Source organism: Pollicipes pollicipes, unplaced genomic scaffold, assembly GCF_011947565.3.
Source record: "Pollicipes pollicipes isolate AB1234 unplaced genomic scaffold, Ppol_2.1 Scaffold_4295;HRSCAF=5057_pilon_pilon_pilon, whole genome shotgun sequence".
NCBI lineage: Eukaryota > Metazoa > Arthropoda > Thecostraca > Pollicipedomorpha > Pollicipedidae > Pollicipes > Pollicipes pollicipes.
This window is the reverse complement of record NW_023596461.1, coordinates 14,535,860-14,557,200: the sequence shown is the minus strand read 5'-3', so window position 1 is coordinate 14,557,200 and position 21,341 is coordinate 14,535,860. Positions and strand designations below refer to the sequence as shown.

At 60.0% G+C, this 21,341-nt stretch overlaps 2 protein-coding genes across 4 annotated transcripts in view; one reads left to right on the top strand and one right to left on the bottom strand.

The window, feature by feature from the left end:
- The window catches only part of MED24 (mediator complex subunit 24), a 30,969-nt gene extending 15,302 nt beyond the window's left edge, over positions 1–15,667 (top strand). For all 3 annotated transcript variants that reach the window (XM_037219344.1, XM_037219343.1, XM_037219342.1), the window contains exons 2-20: positions 629–755; positions 1,211–1,336; positions 1,918–2,019; positions 2,560–2,782; positions 3,113–3,203; positions 3,771–3,933; positions 4,348–4,501; positions 4,995–5,181; positions 6,639–6,780; positions 7,262–7,372; positions 7,769–7,900; positions 8,422–8,612; positions 9,117–9,294; positions 11,133–11,305; positions 12,552–12,708; positions 12,939–13,078; positions 13,849–14,146; positions 14,538–14,639; positions 15,165–15,667. In XM_037219344.1, coding sequence (XP_037075239.1) covers positions 645–755; positions 1,211–1,336; positions 1,918–2,019; positions 2,560–2,782; positions 3,113–3,203; positions 3,771–3,933; positions 4,348–4,501; positions 4,995–5,181; positions 6,639–6,780; positions 7,262–7,372; positions 7,769–7,900; positions 8,422–8,612; positions 9,117–9,294; positions 11,133–11,305; positions 12,552–12,708; positions 12,939–13,078; positions 13,849–14,146; positions 14,538–14,639; positions 15,165–15,320 — 2,937 coding nt within the window. In that variant the 5' untranslated portion in view covers positions 629–644 and the 3' untranslated portion in view covers positions 15,321–15,667. The remainder of the gene's footprint in view (positions 1–628; positions 756–1,210; positions 1,337–1,917; positions 2,020–2,559; positions 2,783–3,112; positions 3,204–3,770; positions 3,934–4,347; positions 4,502–4,994; positions 5,182–6,638; positions 6,781–7,261; positions 7,373–7,768; positions 7,901–8,421; positions 8,613–9,116; positions 9,295–11,132; positions 11,306–12,551; positions 12,709–12,938; positions 13,079–13,848; positions 14,147–14,537; positions 14,640–15,164) is intronic.
- Positions 15,598–20,390, bottom strand: Prosbeta3 (proteasome subunit beta type-3; the record flags this gene model as incomplete). Its single annotated transcript, XM_037219345.1, is given in 5 exon segments — positions 15,598–15,816; positions 16,220–16,353; positions 16,742–16,877; positions 19,846–20,021; positions 20,274–20,390. Coding segments are annotated over 5 exon segments (612 nt in total), but the record flags the coding sequence as incomplete, so codon positions are not given.
- Positions 20,391–21,341: the final 951 nt, after the last annotated feature.

Here is a 21,341-nt window from a genome sequence, read left to right as displayed (position 1 = left end):
AGTTGACACCAGTGGGCTGAACATGCCATTTCATTGCATCAATCACAGGCCAGGCTAAGTCTTGCAGATCCTTGTGAATTTAGTTCTCTCTAAAATGAATTCTAAGACAATTTTGCCTTAACAAACCTGTCTTACTTTATTGATATTGCCACATTGCCTATTTGATTTGTTGCCAGCATTGGGCTCCATATGTATTGAAATAAATGGTGATTTTTTAAAATATTTCCTCTGTGTGCTGACATCTGTGGTAGCCATGCTTCAAATTCAGAGCATGGAGTGTATGCCCTGAAATGATTCATATGACATGTGTTGTTTGCTGTCTGGGTACAAGCAACCCTTTTGTTTACATGTGCAGTCTGTTTCATTGTAGTAGGGTTCTGTCTGTTCTCTTGCATATTGTTTAGATGTAATTCAGACCTGCCATGTCCTTAACAATTACAATTGAGCCATGTTCAGTTTGGTAACTTACATGTATTATCCAATAACCATGCCATGTCTGGCTTTTATATGCAATGCAATTATGGCTTTCAAAGCATAAAACATTCAATTTCCTTTTCATGATCTCTATGTGCCATTTGCTTATAATGGCTTTTGGATGGATCTGATATCTGGATACCACCCTTTGTAGACCATGCGGGCTCGACATGGAGGAGGTGGCAGTGACAATGGGAAAGAAGGATTCACTGAAGTCTCTGCTGATGCGGGCCTGGCGGGAGCGCTGGGATGAGCAGGCATGGGGCATTGCCATCAAACAGGTGTGCAGCACTCAGACTCTTGCCATGTAAGATGTCTGAGAACATGCAAAGCTAGGTTCTGTAGTGGGCCATGTTTCATATGTGCAGCAGACCAGCAACAGTACCTCAATGAAGAAGCAGCGTAATGTGTGACATGCTGGCACCAGGAAATGTCAGGTTAATTGGAATGCATTTAGACCCAATGCCTGCCTGCACCATCCCCATCCAGATCTTGCCTGATGAAGTTCATTGCTCATTATGTGCCAGAACAGGTGCCAGTGCAAGATTTCCTTGAAACTTGCATATCTGTTCCTGATCCAACCTGCATGCAACTGGCACCTGTCCTTGACATGTTGTGCACACGGTGCTCATGATCAGCTGGTCGTGAGGGCGCCTGGCGCCAGGACTGCTGCTGCGCTGCCATCTGGCGCCGAGCTGGCCGGTGACGCGTTATGAACTTCCGCCACTGTCTCCAGATTCTGCCGCGTGGCGTCAGTGGCGACGTCTACGACCTGGCGCCCACCATGTTGCAGCTGTCGACCGGAGGGCCTGCAATCAACACCATCATCTTCCGATACATCAAACACTCGCTCTGCTCAGGGGTGCGAGCTCTCATTGTACCATCGCGTGCACGGCGCCGTGGACTTTGCTCCAGCTGGAGTCCTAGAACGTTTACGCTAGTGTATGTGCACTGGCATGGAGAGAAAACAAAACCTCAAGTAATGTTTCGTTGAATTGGCGGGATTATCGCTTCATGTATGCATAGATTTGTGTCTAAACAGAGTGTTTGAAGCCTTTGTGGCATTTGTTACATCAACATTTTGACATATTAGTGTGTTTTAAATATTACAAAACACATGTTGGAAAAGCAAGGCAAATGAAACGAATCACTTCCATAGTGCTGACCAGGGCATCAAAGGGTATTTTTCGGCAGGGTCGGCACCTTAAAGCCAAAATTATGAGCTATTCAGGGGAAGTTTCAACGAAACTTGTATTACTGATCAAATTGCACGCATCTGGTGGAGCAATAAGTGATAAGTATCAACACTCTTTACATGCTCTGCAATCTTGAAAAGAATCTTCTAAAGCAAGAAATCCACTGGACTGCACAATGGTGTCAGCGAGATCAGAGTGACCACTGCAATGCTCCACACTTGTGCTCACGGTGGCCAATGTGCCGCAGATTATATCGCACCAGGCTGTACTGGAAGCAGTGTCGGGATTCCGCAGCTTCGACAAGGTCCACTGTGTATCGGCGTGCCTGGGTATTGTGGCCATTGTGGAGGTAGGTCATACAAAACTTTCAAATGGTTTGTCATCACTGTGGCACGGAACGCTGGTTCGTGGTACCAGAGCTGCTTTTCACTGCGTCACGGCGCATCGCTTGTCACCGTGTCACCGCGCGTCGCGTGTCACGGTGTCGCCGTCCGTCGCGTGTCACTGCCACTGTGCATCGCGCGTCACTGCTCTTCGCGTGTCACCGTTACTGCGCGTGGTGTGTCACTAAATCACCGCACGTTGCATGTCACTGCCACTGTGTCACTGCGCTTCGCGTGTCACTGTGCGCGCCTATGTTGCAAACTTGCAGTCGTTGTCAGAGCTGCCGCGGATAAGCTGCGCACAAGCAGCGTCTTATCTGTAGGCACACGCTTTCCTCCGCTCGTGTCGCTCATCTTCCCCAGTTGTGTTCCTCCCTCCGTCTATCGGTGCTGTATGTGCGGCGTTCTCTGAGTCGTGTTGCGACGACCGCCTCGCTGTGGGGGTGGCCGGCCGGTCGGCCGCCGCTGTCCAGTGACGCGCCGCCGTCTGCCCGCCGGCCGCCCAGAGCCAGGTGCAGTGCCGTGGCAAGCAGGAGGAGTGCATGGCGCTGGCGTGCTCCGTGCTGGCGCTGGTGGAGTGGCTGTCGGCGCTGGCCGAGGCGGCGAGCGCGTCGCCGGCCGAGCCCGAGCGGCCGGCGCTGCTGGCGCGGCTGGCCGGCCTCGCCGACAGCGTGGCTCGAAACAGCTTCCTGACGGCGCTGCTGTACCTCGGCCGGCTGGAGGATCCCGGTCAGTGGCGCGGCGGCGGGCGGCACCCAGCCGGGCGCGGGGCGGCACTAGATCGAAACACGCTGTCGGGGAGGGGTGCCCGGGGACGCATGCGTCCGAGGGTTGGTAAACAGACTGCGCTGGCCAGGCGAGGCTTGAAGTCAATTGTGATGCAGTGAATGTCAGTGCCCGTGATGAAGCTGAAATAAACAGCTACATTGGATCTTCTTGGAATGCTCTCAAGCCTTATGTCCATTGCGCCAATGACCAATTTAGCGGCAGACACCATCTGGAAACGGTAGAAGGAAATGAATAGACTGACCGCGTTCTAGCACCTCTCGATGTTCACAGTCAAAGCGGGGCTCGTCACCAAAGTGCTGAACCATCTGGGAGAGGAGCTGGAGGAGCTCGGGGAACACCAGAGCATCGTCAGACACCTCCGGTGGGTGCCCGGCCGCCTCTGTGGCCGTCCGGTCGTCTGCCGAGACTGATCTCGACAGGAGACTGATCTTAACAAGAGACTTATCTCAACAGGAGACTTGTCTTGACAAGATACTTATCTCGACAGGAGACTAGTCTCGACAAGAGACAAATCTTGACAGGAGACTAGTCTGGACAAGAAATTAGTCTCGGCAGGAGACTTATCTCGACAGGAGATTAGTCTCGGCAGGAGGCTTATCTCGACCGGAGATGTATCTTGATAGGAGACTAATTTCGATAGCAGGCCAATCGCGACAGGAGACTAATCTCGGCGAATGACCCGAACTCGGCGCGGTGCGGCAATGTATGAGCTGGCCGGATGTCTGTCGGATGCAAAGCGTGCCGGACGGGGATGATGCACAGCGGCCGGCACGAGACGGGCCCCACGACGCGCCGACGAACCACCTGCGACCAGCGGGTCGCTAATGTGCTCTGTGACCCCGTCCCCCGGCGGTGGTCTGTCTGGGTGGTACGCGGAGCTGGGCCGGGCGCCCACCCCGGGCCTGACATGCGGGCCGTCCGCCGGCAGGACGCTGATGGAGTACGAACCGTCGGCGAGCCTCTGGCCGTCGACCGAGTCGAAGCCAGTGGTGCCCAGCGTGCACTGCCTGCTGCAGGTGGAGCTCACCTGCTTCCGGGTGCGGCCGCCGCAGGCGCTGGCCGACCGGCTGCTGCTGCTCCAGCAGACGCAGGTCAGCTGGCCGCGCGGCCTGGCCGCAGCGGCGGGGGCCACGCCCTGTACCGATGGGCTGCCGCCGCCGGCGTGCCTCTGGCGCGCCCGGTGCCTGTTGCCCGGCGCCCTGGCACAGACGTCGGCCCGCTTGGATGGGGCGACTCGCTCTCGCGGCTCCACTCAGCACCGTGACCTCCCCCGCGTCGGCCAGCGGCCACCTGGACCGCCCTCGGCCGAGGTGTCGACGGCGCACGTGTGTCTCGATGCGCCAGAGGAACTAGGTGTCATGTGAACGTGTCAGTGAGGCTTGGTCTTCACCTCACAGGCCGATGTTTGGCAGCGCCGCGGGCGCGTGGTTGGTGGCGAGGACGCCGCTGCGATGGAGCCCCTCTCCCGCGCCGCCGCTGCGACTGACTGAGCGTCGTCGCCGCAGGGCATGTCGGCCAGGGACCTGTACTACAACATCGTGCGCACCTGCTGCGACGGCCTGTCGCAGTCGGTCGGCACGGACATGGGCCGCTACTGGGTCCAGTTCACCTACCACCGGCTGCCCAAACTGATGGTCTGCCTGCACAGCGCGCTGGCCGGTGAGCCCTGCCGCGACGCCCGCCGTCGCTGCTGCCGCGCCGACCGCGGCCAGGCCGGGCCGGCCGCCGCCCTCCGGGATCAGCGGCACTGACCGCCTGTGTAGCTGCTCTTGGTTGATGAGAGCAGCAGTGCTCACATTCGTCTGTTGCGGTGGTGCGATAAGATTTAAATTTTGGTTAGGGTAAAACTGCGCTTCATTGGGTGACTTTTGAGGCGCACCCAATGGCTTCAACCGCTAGCATTCTGTGGTGATCATAAAGAGACCCCTCCCGCGAGACATTTTCGAAATTTTAGTAAAGTCCCATTTCCGACGTCCCATTCAGCGACCGTGCATGATTGATATTCGGAAGTGATGTGATTCTTCTGTATTGCAATGCAAGCAAAAGGCCTTTTCGTTGTCGACAAATGCGAATTTGTATATATAATATGGCGAGGCTGTGTTTGTGTGTCTGCACCCCCCCCCCCGCGTGACCTCGCGTGACGCTCGGCCAGGCTCTGGTGGGCCGTCGACTGACCTGGCGGCCGCGTTCTGGCGGCTGGTGTCCAGCGGCGGCCAGCTGGACCTGGTCGACTTGCTCTACAACCGCGACAACCAGGACACGCTGGAGCTGCTGCTCAAGGAGATGACGAAGACCGAGGTGCTGTCGGAGCAGGACTTACAGCGCATCATGGAGCACAGGTGAGCGCTGTTGGGCGCAATCCCGTCAGCCGTGTCCCCAAGAATGTTTGCTGTCAGGTGGACCTGGATCCCAAACCGTAGTAATGTTACACAATCACCTATTTCACATCGTTGAATGATGGTCCTACATGTAGGAGCAGCAAAATTATACGTCTGTGTTAAATTCTGCGGGAAAGATACATATTCTGTTTTGGGAAGGGATGACTTGGAGAATGGGTTTGTTTAAAAAACGAGAGGAGGCATGTCCCTGTCACTACACCGAGCTATCATTTTCCGCGCCCACCCATCCTGGCCGGATTTCTCCGCCTAGACGCCCAGCCGCTAATTCCCTGTGGTTACCGTACGCTGCGACACCGATGAGCTGACCTCTATCGGTCTTCGGTGACCGACAGAGGTTAGGTCACCAGCGGCGGCTGCGCTCCCGAGCCGCTGCGGTTAGGTGGGCTGCGTCGTAGCCATGCCTCTGCGGTGTGTCCGATCCCGTGTGACCAGGTGGGAGGTGACTCGGGTCTCTGTGTTACGTCTGTGTCGAAGCCGCGCGTCTGTGGTATGTCCGATCCCGTGTGACCGGTGGGAGGTGACTGGAGTTTATGTGTTGCGTCTGTGCCGAAGGCGTGTCTCTGTGGTATGTCCGATCCCGTGTGACCCGGTGGGAGGTGACTCGGGTCTCTGTGTTACGTCTATGCCGTAGCCGTGCCTCTACGGTATGTCCGATCCCGTGTGACCGGTGGGAGGTGACTCGGATCTCTGTGTTACCCTGGCGTTCCTGTGTGACATACGTGTGCCACGCTGGGCCTGCCTGCGTAAAGCTGTGCTGCCGTCTCTGTGACGCACCGTGCGCAGGTTGCATCCATGCTTGCGGTAACCGGTGCGTGCGTTGACGTGCATGTTATCAGTATATGTTTTCCTGCTGACCTGTCTCCGTGAGTGGAGGATATAAAGACAATGCAGTCTGTGCAAAGTTCCGGGACCAGGTCTCTTACCGGGTAAATGCTGAAATTATGTCTCGGTGACGGTTGATGGTGACAGTTGATGCGGCCTCCATGCGGCGCTCGGCTGGCGGTCCGTGACTCTGACCGCTGGGTGTGCGGTGTCGGCCGTGACTCTGACCGCTGGGTGTGCGGTGTCGGCCGTGACTCTGACCGCTGGGTGTGCGGTGCTGTCTGAGGCTGACCGCCTTGGTGTGCGGTGCCGACTGTGACTGACCGCTGGGTGTGCGGTGTCGACTGTGACTCTGACCGCTGGGTGTGCGGTGTCGGCCGTGACTGACCGCTGGGTGTGCGGTGTCGGCCGTGACTGACCGCTGGGCGTGGGGTGTCGGCCGTGACTCTGACCGCTGGGTGTGCGGTGTCGGCCGTGACTCTGACCGCTGGGCCTGTGGTGTCGGCCGTGGCTCCGACCTCCGAGCCTGTGGTGTCGGCCATGACTCTGACGTGCGGGCCTGTGTTGTGGGCCAGGGCGGAGGTGAGCCGGGCTCCGCGGCTCCGGCAGCTGCAGTCGGCCATCACGCAGAACTGCTCCAGCGACAGTCCGACGAGCATCCTGCGCGCCGACCCCACCGTCAAGAGCATCCTCAACACCATGGAGGTGCAGCAGCAGGTGGGCGCCCGTGCCACCCGCGATCCCCGCCCTTGCCTTCCGGTCCCCTCCCGGCTCAGGCCCGGCCCAGCTCAGGCCCGGCCCCAGCGCAGGCCCAGCCCCGCCGTCTGCCCCGTCGGTCGCCAGACGGCGAACCGACCGACGGCTGGCATTGTCGGTGCTCCACACCCCCCGCTCGGGACGCCGGCCAACCGACACTGGAGAGCCTCGCGGCGGCTGTTCCCTTGAGTGTGACTCCGCTAGTCGTAGGTAGTAAGTGCATGCAGCCGACGCGTTCCGAGTTATGTTGTTGGCACCCGGCACGGCGCGTTACGCACGCTGTGTTTCCCGACCGTGCCCTCCGGATGTGGAGTCCACGCGCAGAGTTTAGGGCGTGCGGCATCGTTGGCCGTGCGCCGGCGGCACGCAGTGTCCAGGACACGGTCCGTTGTGCCGCTCTGCCGTCGCCCGCTGCTGACGACGCTCTCCGGTGGACTGCCAGGAGGCCGGGATCTCCAAGATCACCACGGTGCTGTTCCACATGCTGGGGCCGTCGCAGCATCTGGTGATCGGTGCCGCCGTCGGAATCGGCAAGGTCCAGCTGCTGATGAAGGTGGGAGCACCGCCGCCGCCGGCCCTGTGACGGTGCCGCTGTGGACGCGGTCAACGACAGAGCGGCGCCCCCTCCCCTTCTCCCCTCCGCTGGCAGTTCGCGTCGGAGTGTCCGCTCATTCTCAGACTCGGCCCCCGGGACGAGGAAGCCGCGCGACCTCAGCGTCCGGCGGAGCTGCGGCGGAGGAACCGTGTCGGGGTGGTCAGGGGCGCGGGAGGAGGTCTGTGGTCCGTGCCGGTGGCGCTCACGACCCAGGATTAGTCCCTGGAGGTCTGGTGCTCACCTTCCCCGCCAAGCGTCCGTGGTGAGGGCCTTGAAAAGTTTGGGACTCTTGCTTGGCGTTGGAATGGGTCGTCTCAGTGACTCCCATTGTCAATTTCGCACATGTGTCCTCAGCACTTGATCATGCTGAACAGCTTGCGGACCTCGCCGTCGGCCGAGTCGCCGTCCATTATCAAGAACCAGGCCATCCTCTTCGAGGTTACATTCCTCATCGTCATGACAACCGTAAAGAACTACGGCCTGGAGGTGAGAGACGTTGTCCCGCTGGGTCGCTCTCGGTGGGCCGATCTGGCTGATTGGGGCCGTACAGGGGCTTCATGTCGGCGCCAGCTGGCCCTCTGAACCTGGAGCGGGCCCGGGTAGTGAGCGCCTGATCGGGATTGAGACGTCGACCGCGCTCATGCCAAGTCTGTAGACGGCACCCGAGAGTCGGGCGCAGTCTGCCATAAGCGAGTCCCGTTGAGGAAGTCCGTGGTGTCACCGGCGTCCGATGGCACGCCAATTGTATTCGTCACCCGTGGCAAGTGCTATTTATGCACAAATCACTCGCCGAGGATCCACTCTGGGTGTGTGGACGTGGAGCGAAAGGGCAGGACGGGGTCGTGACACGCACATTGCTGTGCGCGTGGTCAGATGACAGCGAGCGTAGGTGCCGTCGTGGCCTCGTTAAGCAGTGTCCGCTGGCCGCCGCGTCCGGCCTTGCGTCCGTGGCGTGGCGGCGTCTCGGCGACCTCTGGTGCTGACGGCCGCCGGCTGCGCGCGCGCAGGCGCTGCCGCCGGCCCACTCGCTCAGCTGTCCGGACACGGGCGCCGAGCCGTTCATCCAGCGCTGGATCCGGCTCTGCTACCGGCCGATGAGCGGACGCAGTGTGCTGCAGCTCACAGGGCTGGGCGAGCCGGGCCGCTTCACCAAGCTGTACGACCGGCTGATGACGCCCGGCGCCAGTCTGCTGGTCAGGTGAGGACCGCCTGATCGCCAGGTCGGGTCACCCGCTGGTCGGGTGGGTCACTGCTGGTCAGGTCGGGTCACCCGCTGGTCGGGTCGAGTCAGCTGCTGGTCAGGTCGGGTCACCCGCTGCTCAGGTCGAGTCAGCTGCTGGTCAGGCCAGGTCAGCTGCTGATCACACAGGAACCATCGGGCGGTCGGGTGAGCACGACCTGTCGGTTAGGTTATGATCGCAGGGGACCACCTGCTGGTCCCGCGAGTGTAATACGTCATTTGGGTGAGGATCGTTTTTAAGTTCATCAGAGAACAGCCGCTGGCAGGTCACGTTCCTACCACCACTTGGTTACATGAGGACTAATGACTGACCATGAACGAACGACCCTGTGGCCGCGTGGGCGTGGTCTGGTACCCACATGAGCGCGTGGCTCGCCGCTCATCTCCGGTAGCGGGCTCTGCTGAGAGGGGGCGCCCCTCCCCCGGCCGTCCCCTGACGTGCCGTGTTGTTGTGTCGGGCAGTACCGTCCGTTGGGACGAGGTGTGCCTCAGCGTGCCGGCCTTTATCTACTGGCTGCTCCTCTCCTGGTGCAACGGCAGCGTGTCGGCGGAGCAGGTGCAGACGGTGGTGGACAACATGAACCGCCAGTTCGCCTGCCTCTCCGTCTGCGTCGTCGTCTTCCTCAACTCCGTGCTGCAGGTGGGCGTGACGCGGTGCGGTGCGGTGTGGCGTGGCGTGGCGTGGCGTGGCGTGGCGTGGCGTGGCGTGGCGTGGCGTGGCGTGGCGTGGCGTGGCGTGGCGTGGCGTGGCGTGGCGTGGCGTGGGCGTGGCGTGGCGTGGTGTGGCGTGGCGTGGCGTGGCGTGGCGTGACGCGGTGCGGTGCGGTGCGGCGCGGCGCGGCGTGGCGTGGCGTGGCGTGGCGTGGCGTGGCGTGGCGTGGCGTGGCGTGGCGTGGCGTGGTGTGTGGTGTAATGTGGTGTGGTGCGGTGCGGTGCGGCGTGGCGTGGCGTGGCGTGGCGTGGCGTGGCGTGGCGTGGCGTGGCATGGCGTGGCGTGGCGTGGTGTGGTGTGGTGTGGTGTGTGGTGTAATGTGGTGTGGTGCGGTGCGGTGCGGTGTGGGGTGGTGTCATGTGGTATGTGGTGTGGTGTGGTGTGGTGTGGTGTGTGTTGTGTGGTGTGGTGCGGCGCGCCGCGGACCCGCCTGCTTTCGCCGCGCCGCTGTGTTCGGGTTGCGTCTCTGCACGCGTGTTGTTTTAACGGACTGGCCACCGGAGGTACCTCGGCGCCTCTGCCCAATGCTGGTGGGCTTGAGGCGGCTGGTGCCAAACCCGTCACCTGCTCGCGACGCAGCGTCGGCCCACCCATGAGCCGAGCATTTCCTGACCGTGCAGCCACACATGGCTCGCGTGCCGCCGGGCGCCGCTGCTGGTCACGTCCGTCCGTGCTCTGCATGCTCGTCCCTCCTGTACCCGGCCGTCCGCGCCTGACTACCTCTCCCGTGCCTGCCCGTCCTCCCCTCAGCGCGTCGGTCGTCGCGTGACCCGCCCCCACAGACTGAGGCGTGGGACACAGACACAGACAGACACAGGCCCCGTCCAGGCTCATTCCGGCGTTGCTGACGTCACCAAGGGGTGTGGCAACTGCAACAACTGGTGTTTATTGACCTGGCAACGCGCACCAGCTGCAGGCGCATGTATGTTTGACATATGGGCGGTGCAGGATCAGAGGTTGGGTGGATAAAGATACCGGCTGGCGATGAGGCCGCGGGCTGCCTCATCATGCGGAAGTCTGCTGCGCGGTGATGATGTAGGATAATTTCAAGCTTCGCCGTACCTGCGGTGTACATGTTGGCTTTGGATCTGCTGATTCTCGTTCTTGCCACCTGTAGACATGCTGACATTGTTCTTTGTTGGGCGTGTGGCGCAATTGTTAGATGCTACTGCCTCAAGACAGTTGGGGCACTGAACGGCATTTGGTAGGGTAACCAAGCCTGACCCTCAGGTTATGGTAACCAAGCCCGACCCTCAGGTAATGGTAACTGATCCCGACCCTTAATGGTAATGGTAACCAAGCCCGAGATGTAACACGGTATCAGACGTGCGGCTTGTGGCGACGAGGAAAGTACCGCCACCTTCGAGTCAATGCCGCATTCATTCTGCAAGCTTAGAAAAACCTAAGCCTGGCTTGTGCCTGTGTTCCGCATTCATTTTTGCCGTCCTCTGGAACGGGCAAAATGTGTGTTCTTACCTTGCGCATTGAAAATCACGTACCATGTGATTTCTCCCGATGAGCCCGTCCTAGCCGCCGTTGGTGACGCCTTCTGCCCCGCCGGCAGAGCCCCGACGAGCGGCTGGTGCAGAAGGTCTGTCTGCTCGTCAGCATGTACTAGGCCGTGGGTGGTGACCTCCCTCGTCCCCCCGCCCCCTCCCCGCCGGCAGAGCTCCAGTGAGCGGTTGGTGCAGAAGGCCTGTCCGCTCGTCAACATGTATCTGGCCGGGGGTGGTGACCTCCCTCAGTCCCCCCCCCCCCGCCGGCAGAGCTCCAACGAGCGGCTGGTGCAGAAGGCCCGTCTGCTGGTCAACATGTACCTGGCCGCCGTGCCGGCCGACAGCCTGCCGACGGCCGACCAGGCGCCCGAGCGGCTGGCGCTCGCCCAGAACATCATGCACCACGTGCTGGACGACTTCCTGCCGCGTGACGAGCCGCTCCGGTGAGCTCACCGCGCCCCGGCGGCGTCCGGCGCGCTCCGGCCTGGCGGTCACGGGCGCGAGGAGCGCCGCGTGGGAGGGCGCGCGGAGTAGCCAGTCTTCAGATGGGGACACGACCCGGCCGTCACACGTGCTGGAAGCTAGGGGCCTGCGCAATCGCGGATCGCATGTTCGCGCAGTTTTTTAACAATGGAAATTCTTAAAGATTGTTCCGTGTAGTTTTTTAGGCCTTTGCCTACAAACGTCTTATTTTGGATAACTTTTATTGCAGCATTGCTATAGCAACAAAACATGGCCTCATCCATTCCATCAACATCGAGAGCATAAATGTTACTCTTGCAAAAAGCTGCACAAGGCTGCAACCGGGCCCGGATCTGGGCGGCCAAGGGACTCGCAGCATTGGGAGGCGAACACCGCTTCGCTGTAAAAAAAATCGTCGACCGTAATAATGGCGGACCATGGGTGTTGGTATATGCACCGATCGCGCGTTCGTCGACGCACACCACAGATTCGTCCATTTCGGGGTGTTTCTAAGGATTACTGTTGCACGCTTGGAGCCAAAGCCGATAAAGACGTCAAGCGAACTGTGTGCGGTAGACGAGATTTCCACCTGCAAGTGGAAAAACCCTCGCTAATCGATGTTGAGTTAACGTTGTTTGCCACATAGATACGGCGGTTGTTGACCTGGAAGTGTCTGCTGTTTTAGCCTTCGTCCAACACAGTTTGCTGTTACCTGAACGAGGAACTGGGCGCCGAAAACGATACGCGTACTGCGCAGCTCACGGGTAGCAATGTGCATCCACCAAAAACAACGTTTTTTACAGTTTTTGCTGGCGTTCGCAAAAACAACGTTTTTGACATTTTTCGGTGGCGTTCACCGAAAAGGCGCTCAAACTTTATTGAATTCATCGACCGAACTTACCACGGGCAAGTCCACAGAGCCTTCCAGTCCTTGGGCAGTGTGATAGGTGTATAAGTGAAATCATTGCGCCGCTGAACCTCTGCGTGTTAGATTGCCGTTAAGCGCGGACATTCCAATCCATTCATAAGGCCGTTGGTAAGGGTTCCAGCAGGTATTTGGCTGCATTCGCTCGGGTTTTAGGACGATCCACACGACGGCGACGCGTCTGTTACGGTCCCGACTCGATGCCCGCGGCCCATGGCGAGCCCTGCGTAACTGTGCTGAGCGCGGCCACCCCCGGCCGTCCGTCGGCGGCCGGGACCTGAGGCGCGCCCGCGTGCCGCCAGCGGCGCCGGAGACGAGCCCAGCCCGCTGCTGCTCCACATCCGCCAGCTCTGGGAGACGGCCGTCGGCCAGGGCTCGCTGTCGGCCAGTGACGTTACGGAGTTCCGCCGGCTGCTGGCCCGCGGCGGCGCCGTCTGGTTCGTCAGCTCCACTGTGGGGGTAAGCGCGTCGGCCGCCGCTCGGCGAGGACCTCTGGCCTGGCCCGTGTTGGGCCGACGGCTGACAAAGCTCGCCAGAGACGCTATGGCTTTATTTTCCCGACATGTGTGCCCCGGAAGCCGATTTTCGTTCTCCCCTCCCCCAGGATGGTGACTTGGGCACAATATCACCAACGATCTGCCGCCTAGCGTGCTGCGCCTCGGCCTGATAGTACCTCTGCCCGCCGACAGATAGTGCTGGACTACCCGTTTGAGCGGGAGCGAGAGCGCGCCGAGCAGATGGCGCTGGCCGTGTTTCACCTGGACCTGCCGCTCTGCGCGCTGGCACTCGCCTGGCACGTGCTCGTAGACTTCTTCGGCACCGGCTATGGGTGTGTAGCGAAGCGAGCGTGGAGTTGTTGTCCCCGGTCTAGGTGACCCGCGTCCTGTCAGGATATTGGAAGGGGATAGTAAGAAGCTTTGGGCGCAATCCGTCCCTATTATCCTCTATATTGCTTCACTCTACATCCTCGCGACACCCGCTTGTCTGGAGCAGGCTACATATGTCAGCCACGGGTGGGCCGAGAGCCCCGTGGGAAGGAAGACCCTGGCCGGGTTTCCAGCGCGCATGCGCGGATTAAAAAGCCCAGTGGTGGGCCCCCCAGGCGCATCAAGGTCTGCCCCACCATTAACCGTTTTCCTTCATCCCATATCCGTGAAATAATTATTTTTGGTCAAAAGGGCTCTTATAAAAAACGAGCTTTGGTTGATTTCCTTGTTGTACAGTTAACTGGTGCAGCATAATCACCGGCTGTTTGGATTATATTTTGAGTAGCTCTGGTGCCCCTACAGGTTTTGGTGATAAACGTGAACAGCTTTCATCCTTTGTCAATGTCGGTTGGAAATGAGGCCACGCACCGGGGAAGGCTGCCTCTGGTCACCCTCGACTCTGCACACGTTTGTGCGGCAGCCACGCGGGTCTGTCGAAGCTGGCGTGTCTGGCCCTAACCCCGCCTCCCACGCGCGGCAGCCATGCGGGTCTGTCGGAGCCGAAGCTGGCGTGTCTGGCCCTAACCCCGCCTCCCACGCGCGGCAGCCATGCGGGCCTGTCGGAGCCGAAGCTGGCGTGTCTGGCTCTAACCCCGCCTCCTGCGTGCGGCAGCCACGCGGGCCTCTCGGAGCCGAAGCTGGCGTGTCTGGCCCGGCTGACGGTAACGCTGCTGCTGCTGGCGGCCGACGGCCCCGCCCCGAGTGCCGCCGCCTCGTCCGAGTACCAGTGGCTGAGCTACCAGCTGCTGACGCGGCCGGCGCCGGCCACGCCGCCTACGCCTGATCTCATCTCGGCCGACGAGTACGAGCGGCCGCTGGCGGCGGCGGCGGCCGACGGCGCGCTGCCGGCGCTGGCGCGCGCCTGTCGACTCATCGCCGCCCAGATCACGGCCGTCGCTTACGAGAGCAAGGTTGGCGGGAGCGAGGGTGGACGGGGCGTGGGCGACGGGCGACGCACAGGGTTGGGCGGGGCCCCTGGAGTGTGCAATGTTATGAATTCGGTATCGCCCGAACAAAGTGGACTCACAGTGGACAAAGATGTTTGGAGTTAATAACGGCCGGCACAGCTGGTGCCACAGAACTACTTGTCCCCCCAACGGTTTGGGAAGACCGCCGCGAACTTAGGTCATGTCCACGCGTGTACGGTGTTCCGGTGTGGCTTGTGGCGGCGGTGGCTGGAGGAGGGCAGGGCCGCCATCCAGACGTGAAAAGCGCACCCATCCCCGCCGGGGGACAGCCGCTGCTGTACCCAGCGGCCGGCCGGGCTGGGCGCCTCTGACCGGGGCCGCTGCTCGCCCGCAGGTGACCGTGTGGACGTTCTTCGCGGTGCAGTACATCACGGAGGCGACGCGGCGCGGCGGACAGCGCATGCACAAGCTGCTGGGCTCGCTCACTCTGGCCGCGGTAGGTGGGGCCCCCGCCGGCGCCGGCCGTCCGGGGCTGGAGTCTGGGGCTGTCCGGGACTGCAGTCTGGGGCCACCCGAGGCTGGAGTCTGGGGCCACCTGGGGCTGCAGTTTGGGGCCACCCGTGGCTGCAGTCTGGGGCTGCCCGGGGCTGCAGTCTGGGGTCATCCAGGACTGCAGTTTGCAGTCTGGGGCCGCCTTAGCGACGACCTGCTCACGCTCGGCTCTGTGTCTGGGCCTCTAACAACCATGGAGTGTTTCGCGACTGAGCAAAAAATAACGGTATTGTGGACTCTGTAGCGTGCCACCTTGTGATGAAGTGTGCCACCCTATTACAAGTTTCACGCGGCGCCCATCAAAGGCTAGGGGTCTGAGCACAGGACGTAATCCGGTATGACGCGCACCAGATGTGTGCTGCTGCCGCGCTGAGCCACTCCCGCGCGAGGTCTGAGCTCGCCAGCGAGCGTCGGTTGACGTGACTGCTGCGCTGGCTGGGCTGCAAGTGACGCCGCCCGCCGTCGCCAGGTGTGGCACCTCATGTGCGCGTCGCCAGCCTCCTTCACGCCGGACATGATGGCGCGCCTGCTGGACGTGCACGACGGCCAGGGCCGCAAGATGGCCGCCAAGGTGCTGTGCCAGCTGCAGTCGCTGCAGGTGGACGACCGCGAGGACGGCCGCTGACCTGACCTGACCTATCCAGCGTGGCGCCGCCGAGATGGTGGGACGTCCACGGGGCCGGCGTCCGCCGCCCGGCCCGTCCGTCCAGGCCGACACGCAGCCTGCCTGCGCTCGCCCCACCTGCGAGCCAGGCTACAGCGCGCGCTGCGGCGCTACACATTGCCGCCCGGTACAAATGCCTCATATGTGGAGGCGCGTATGAGTCGCGCTGGCCGCGCTCCGTGCCGGGCCGGCCAGCTGCGGCGGCCGACAGCTGGCGACAAGATTAAAGCGACACGGATCGGTACGGCATGCTTTATTGGCGTCTCTCGACGCGGAGCTGACGAGTGCAGTACACGCGATTCTTCTCGGATGGAGTGTAGAGACGACGAGCGCGGCCGGAGTCACGACCGGTCGTACCCGGCCCACCATGAACAGCATTACACCGGAAACATAGAAAAAACACCGCTCCTAGTCCATCCGGGTCTTCACAGTGCGCGTGGTCACCTTGTCCTTCTCACTGAAAGCAAAACAACGCTTATTAGGCACCCAACGACGCGAGCAACAGACAAAGCAAAGACATTCGAGACAAAGCAACGTCCTGGCATGACCCATGATCAGGGCCGGTGGCGACATCCCTGCAAGGCGTCACCCGCCAACAAAACAGGCCAGTCCTTGGGGCGGAGGACTGCGGAGGCGCCGGTGACGTCACCAGAGTGACTTTCATAACGGGCGACGTACGCAGACAGATCAGCGATCGGGGAATGAATCAGCAGAACGACGCCGTTCCCATCCCCTAAACCGGCTTCCACTCTTAGCACAGATAACCACACAATCGCGCGTGCCCGCGCGAAGTCTGAGGAGGCCCATGCCGAGCCCCAGTCGGCGCGCAAGTCGGCCGGCGGCGGCTCGACCTCACTCACATGACGTGGACGATGGCGCCCCAGCCGGTGCCGGCGTTGCGGTCGAAGCCGTTGATGAGCGCCTGCGCGATCGTCTCGAACAGGTCGTCCGGCTCGAGGTCCGGCTCCCAGAGCGACTCGCACATGCCGTACATCTGCCGGCGGACGGCGGATTGGTCACGGTCAGGACGCCCTCAGCCGCGCACGGACCGGCTCGGCTGGCGGCCGGCACGGGCAGACCAGCCGGGGCGGGGTCACGCCGGCGCCGCCCGGCTTCCTGTCCGACCGGGAGCGCGCCGCGCGCTGCGCCCCACCCCAGCGCGAGCTCGGGACGAGTGCGGCGCCGACATCGACAGCCGGGCTCCGATCCGGCATCGTGGAGACGCAAACGAGCGGAGAAGCTCGACTCGTGACTGCGCGTGAAAGTCTGCAAAGCCGTCGCGCTGGTCCGCGGCTCCAGGGGCCGCATGCGCCAGTAGCGGCGGGCCGCGCCCTCCAGCGCCGGCTGGCGTTCCCACCCGCGGCCCGGTCTGGGTCACGTGCCTGCTCGTTGCAGACGCCCGACACCACGAAGTCGTCCGTCTCGGTCTCGCAGCCGATCAGGTCCATGACGTTGAGGTAGGGCTTGCCGTCGTCGTCGATGCCCGCCACGATCGGCTCCACGAAATAGGGTCCGAACCTGCGGGCGGCGCCACGAGCGTCATTGACATCACGGCCGCCGATGCCCGGCCGACGTCCGGCCCGCGCCCCGGCCGCCCGGCAGCGGACCAACAGTCTGCGGTGCCTGTACTCCACGCACGCACGCACGCACGCACGCACGCGCACGCACAGCTGCACAGGGTGTATGCCACCGCAGACAGTTGGACTGTGGGAAGGCTGCTGGACGGAGGCACAAGAATAGGCCCCGCATGTTTGGAAACATTATGACCAATGTATTACTTAGCCATAAACATAGAAAACCAATGTCATGCCTACACTAAGCCGCACCAGATGTAAAGCATTGCCTATTACAAAGGAGCTAAACAGCTGATGTAATAGGCGCAGCTTGATATTTCCAACCGTCGCCAGCAGCGCTTGACCCGCCACCTGCCGCACCGTAAGGGGTTTGGAAGTTGGCACCAAACACGCGCACCTGGACCCTGGAATCGGATCCCGGGGTCGCAGCACGAGTCCCCGATAACCGATCTTACTGGATATAGGCTCCATTTCGATCCATGATCAGTTCTCAAATTTTGCCGATGCATCTACTGGAATGTTTAAGTCTTTAGAGTTACGTCGAAGCATCTTCTGTCACGAAGGTGCTTTATCAGTGGTTCGTTTAAGCAATTTTTACATCAAGATAAATGCTGCCTCAAGCGGGCTGAACTGCTTCCGTTCAAAATTTAGCTTCGCCAAAACTGCTTATGCGGTTTCTACACTTAGCAAAGCCTACAACGCATGCATAGCGACACTGAACTGCATGGTTTCAAAAATAAAGATAAAGAGGAGTGCGCCAAATGGAACGCCGCCGCCTTGAGAAAAATATCAAGTTCGTTTATTGGAGCCCAAAGATATGAGAGGCTGCGCCAGATACAACGTCTCAATGTCGACATAAAAAATCCAAGCTGCTTTTAACCGTTCCGAGCACTGGCGTTGACAAGTGTTGAGCTTTTCTTCCCTTGCTGACGAGGCCGCTTGCCTGGTTATTCAGTCAATGTCAAAATGAACATGTAGACACCATCTAACTACGTCACGGAACCGTCGGCTGGGCGCGTGGGGCTCTGTCGGCCGCAGCCGGCCGGTCTGTGTACAGCGATCCACGCCTGCCAGCTCGGCTCCCTGCTCCCTCCCTCATCAAGCCCGGCGCGCGGGGCTCTGTCGGCCGCAGCAGGCCGGTCTGTGTACAGCGATCCACGCCTGCCAGCTCGGCTCCCTGCTCTCTCCCTCATCAAGCCCGGCGCGTGGGGCTCCGTCGGCCGCAGCAGGCCGGTCTGTGTACAGCGATCCACGCCTGCCAGCTCGGCTCCCTGCTCTCTCCCTCATCAAGCCCGGCGCGTGGGGCTCTGTCGGCCGCAGCCGACCGGTCCGTGTACAGCGATCCACGCCTGCCAGCTCGGTTCCCGGCTCTCTCCCTCACCAAACGGCATCGATCACGCGATACCGCTTCCGTGGTGCCACGACCGCGGTCCGGCTGTGAGCATTATCTCCCAGCGATCGTCTTTTTGCCACCTATAACATTTCATCCCCCTTTTCTAATCGAAAAGGGATGAAGTTGCAATGATGCTGCGATGTTGCTGGGAAACGCCGCGCGATCGAGCTGCTTGTACTCAGATGCACTACGCATTCTGCAGCAGAGCTGTTCGATAACTGAGCTACTGGTTCTTGAAAATGCCATGGTGACGCAACGCTTGCAAAGACATAAATCCGTCAAGATCATGAACCTGACCGGGCCCGGCTGCGTTGTTGAAGCTACAAAGTTTCCAGCCAGCTGACATTTAGGCAAGCTCAGCTGGCTCGTAAAAATACACGATGAGGCACTGTCCTCACTGAAATGAAACACTGTCCTCGTCAATGGCGTTATTGCTTGCATGGCGTTTCGATCGTCCTGAACCGCGCCGTTTAAGCGCAAGTCCACCAGCTGCACGACCGAATGTTCGGAGCTCAAAGGTGTCAGAAACTTTCCAGGCTGTGACATGTTCCAGACGGATGCAATGACTATGCGAAACCTCACGTCCTTGAAACTTGCGAAACCTGAGAATGGCCTCAGGCCCTTCTCAGCACCAGCTACCGCCTGACGACTGGCGGAGAAGTGTTACGTCCGGTCGTCGCTTTGAACCCTCCCAAGAACCGCCCTCACCGTTGCGCAGAAAATACCGCGGTCGACGATGGTTAGATCCATTTTTTAAATACTCCTCGAGAATTCAGCTCCCTTCACCAGTTCCACACACATCTAGGTAACTTTGTGGTCCTCAGTATGGGAACCGAAGAGCCTTGCTGCATCGTGTACTTTCGATGAGCTAATTAATACCTGCAATATGACATCAAAGTTACCAGCTCGTTATTCAGCGAAATTCCTCAATACGACAATCTCTCACGGAAACATGATGTTGAAACTACGTTGCCACGTCTTGGGAAAAACCACGCTTAGCAGTCGCACAGTTATTTCCCTTTTGAACGAAATTACCCTGGAGCATTAGCGTTTGTACCTTCCTTCTGGTGTAAGAAACTGAAATCTGGTAGAAACTTCCTCTGGGAGAAGAAACTTAATTTCTTAATCCATCTCACCATGTGCCCACTTAGCAGATGGATGATCTAGGTATGCAAGTCTGAATTTGAGGCAATCGAGTCCGGCGTTGAATGGTCTGCCTTGGCACGTCACCGAGTTGGCCAGAGCCAGCACGGGACGGGTTTTGCTCACCGTGCTACCCATATAGGACGAAACGCTCCAGAAGCACAGGATATTCCCAAAGCACAAGGTATTCCGGAAAACAGACGGACAGGGTGAAAATGGCTACAACCCAAACATTCATCCCAGTTGAGTTCTTCATTTCCTGGCGTCTTACTTCTGGCGGCTTGCTGACAAGTCCACAGGCACGCCGGGGCTGTGAGGCTTGGCACCCGCACAGACCGGCGAGGCACACGCCCTGCTGGCAGCATCCCTGGCTCACCTGCGCTCGTACAGGAAGTTGGAGACCATAGACCCAAACGTTTTGGGCTCGACGCGTCGGTTCTCGCGCAGCTCGTACAGATTGAGTCGGAACTTGAGCCGCTCGTGCACCGTCTGCGTGTCCGTCAGCAGGCCGGGCAGGCCCAGGTACAGCCGTGGGCCCATCTCGAACACTTTCTGCGGGCGCCAGCGGTGGCAAACCGTGAGCGACTGCCGCAGCGGCCACACATCGCACCGAAGTCCGCGGCAGAGGAAGCCACGACTGACCACAACAATCACAGGACCCTGACAGTGACCCACAGCAATCACGGGCCCTGCACAACGCGGCGCACATCCAGCCACCGATAAAGGCGCCGCACCCGTGCCGCCAGCCGTGGCGCGGCGACCGCGGCGCGAGCCGGAGGGCCCGCCCAGGGGGCGATCACTGACCGGGAAGCTGGTGCCGTGCGTGTGCAGCCGGATGCCGTAGCGCAGATCACTGGCGATCGCCACGCAGTCCTTGCCCTTCATGGCGATCACCGCGCCGCCGTTGTACTCCAGGATACTCTGCCGAGCAGCGGTCAGAGTCACCCACAGCAGTGGTGGTCTGGGTCACCCACACCAGGTGGTGGTCAGGGTCACCTACACCAAGTGATGTCATGGTCACCCACACCAGGTGCTGGTCAGGGTCACCCACACCAAGCGCTGGTCAGGGTCACCCACACCAGGTGGTGGTCAGGGTCACCCACACCAGGTGGTGGTCAGGGTCACCCACACCAAGCACTGGTCAGGGTCACCCACACCAGGTGGTGGTCAGGGTCACTCACACCAGGTGGTGGTCAGGGTCACTCACACCAGGTGCTGGTCAGGGTCACTCACACCAGGTGGCAGTCAGGGTCACATACACTAGGCAGCAGCCAGGGCCACCCCCATCAGGCATCACCTCATGTGTAGGAGGTAGCAGGTGGGGCTCATTGTGGCATGACCCTATATAGAGCATTATCTCCTACAATGGTCACAGCCAGGCAGTGAGGCCAGCTGAATCCAGCAGGGATCACACCCAGGTCTCCATCATGGAACCTGGGAACTATCCCAGTTGTGACTAGCTTGAACTTAACTTGAAAAAGTGCATTTGTTGATTAAGTCATGACAGTAAGCTGCTGTGTGGTCAAGCCACTTTGCTGGTGCCCTGGCATCTGATGCCATTGGAATCAATGGGATTGAGCTGAAGCTGTACAAAGGCATAGCAAATAACATGAACTGCAATAACTGTAGGCATATCAACTGACTGCTCTGAAATGCATGAAGGGAATGTTAGAACAGCCATGTATTTTATCAAGATATGCTGATTATTATAATGTCCATCATCTTTCTCACTTTAGCTGTGCAGTGCTGACATTTCATTAAGCCCTAAGTGCTTGAACATTGCCTTAAAAAACTATATTGGTATATATATAATATATATATATATATATATATATAATATATATATATATAAACCTGTTCGTCAGTTTTATT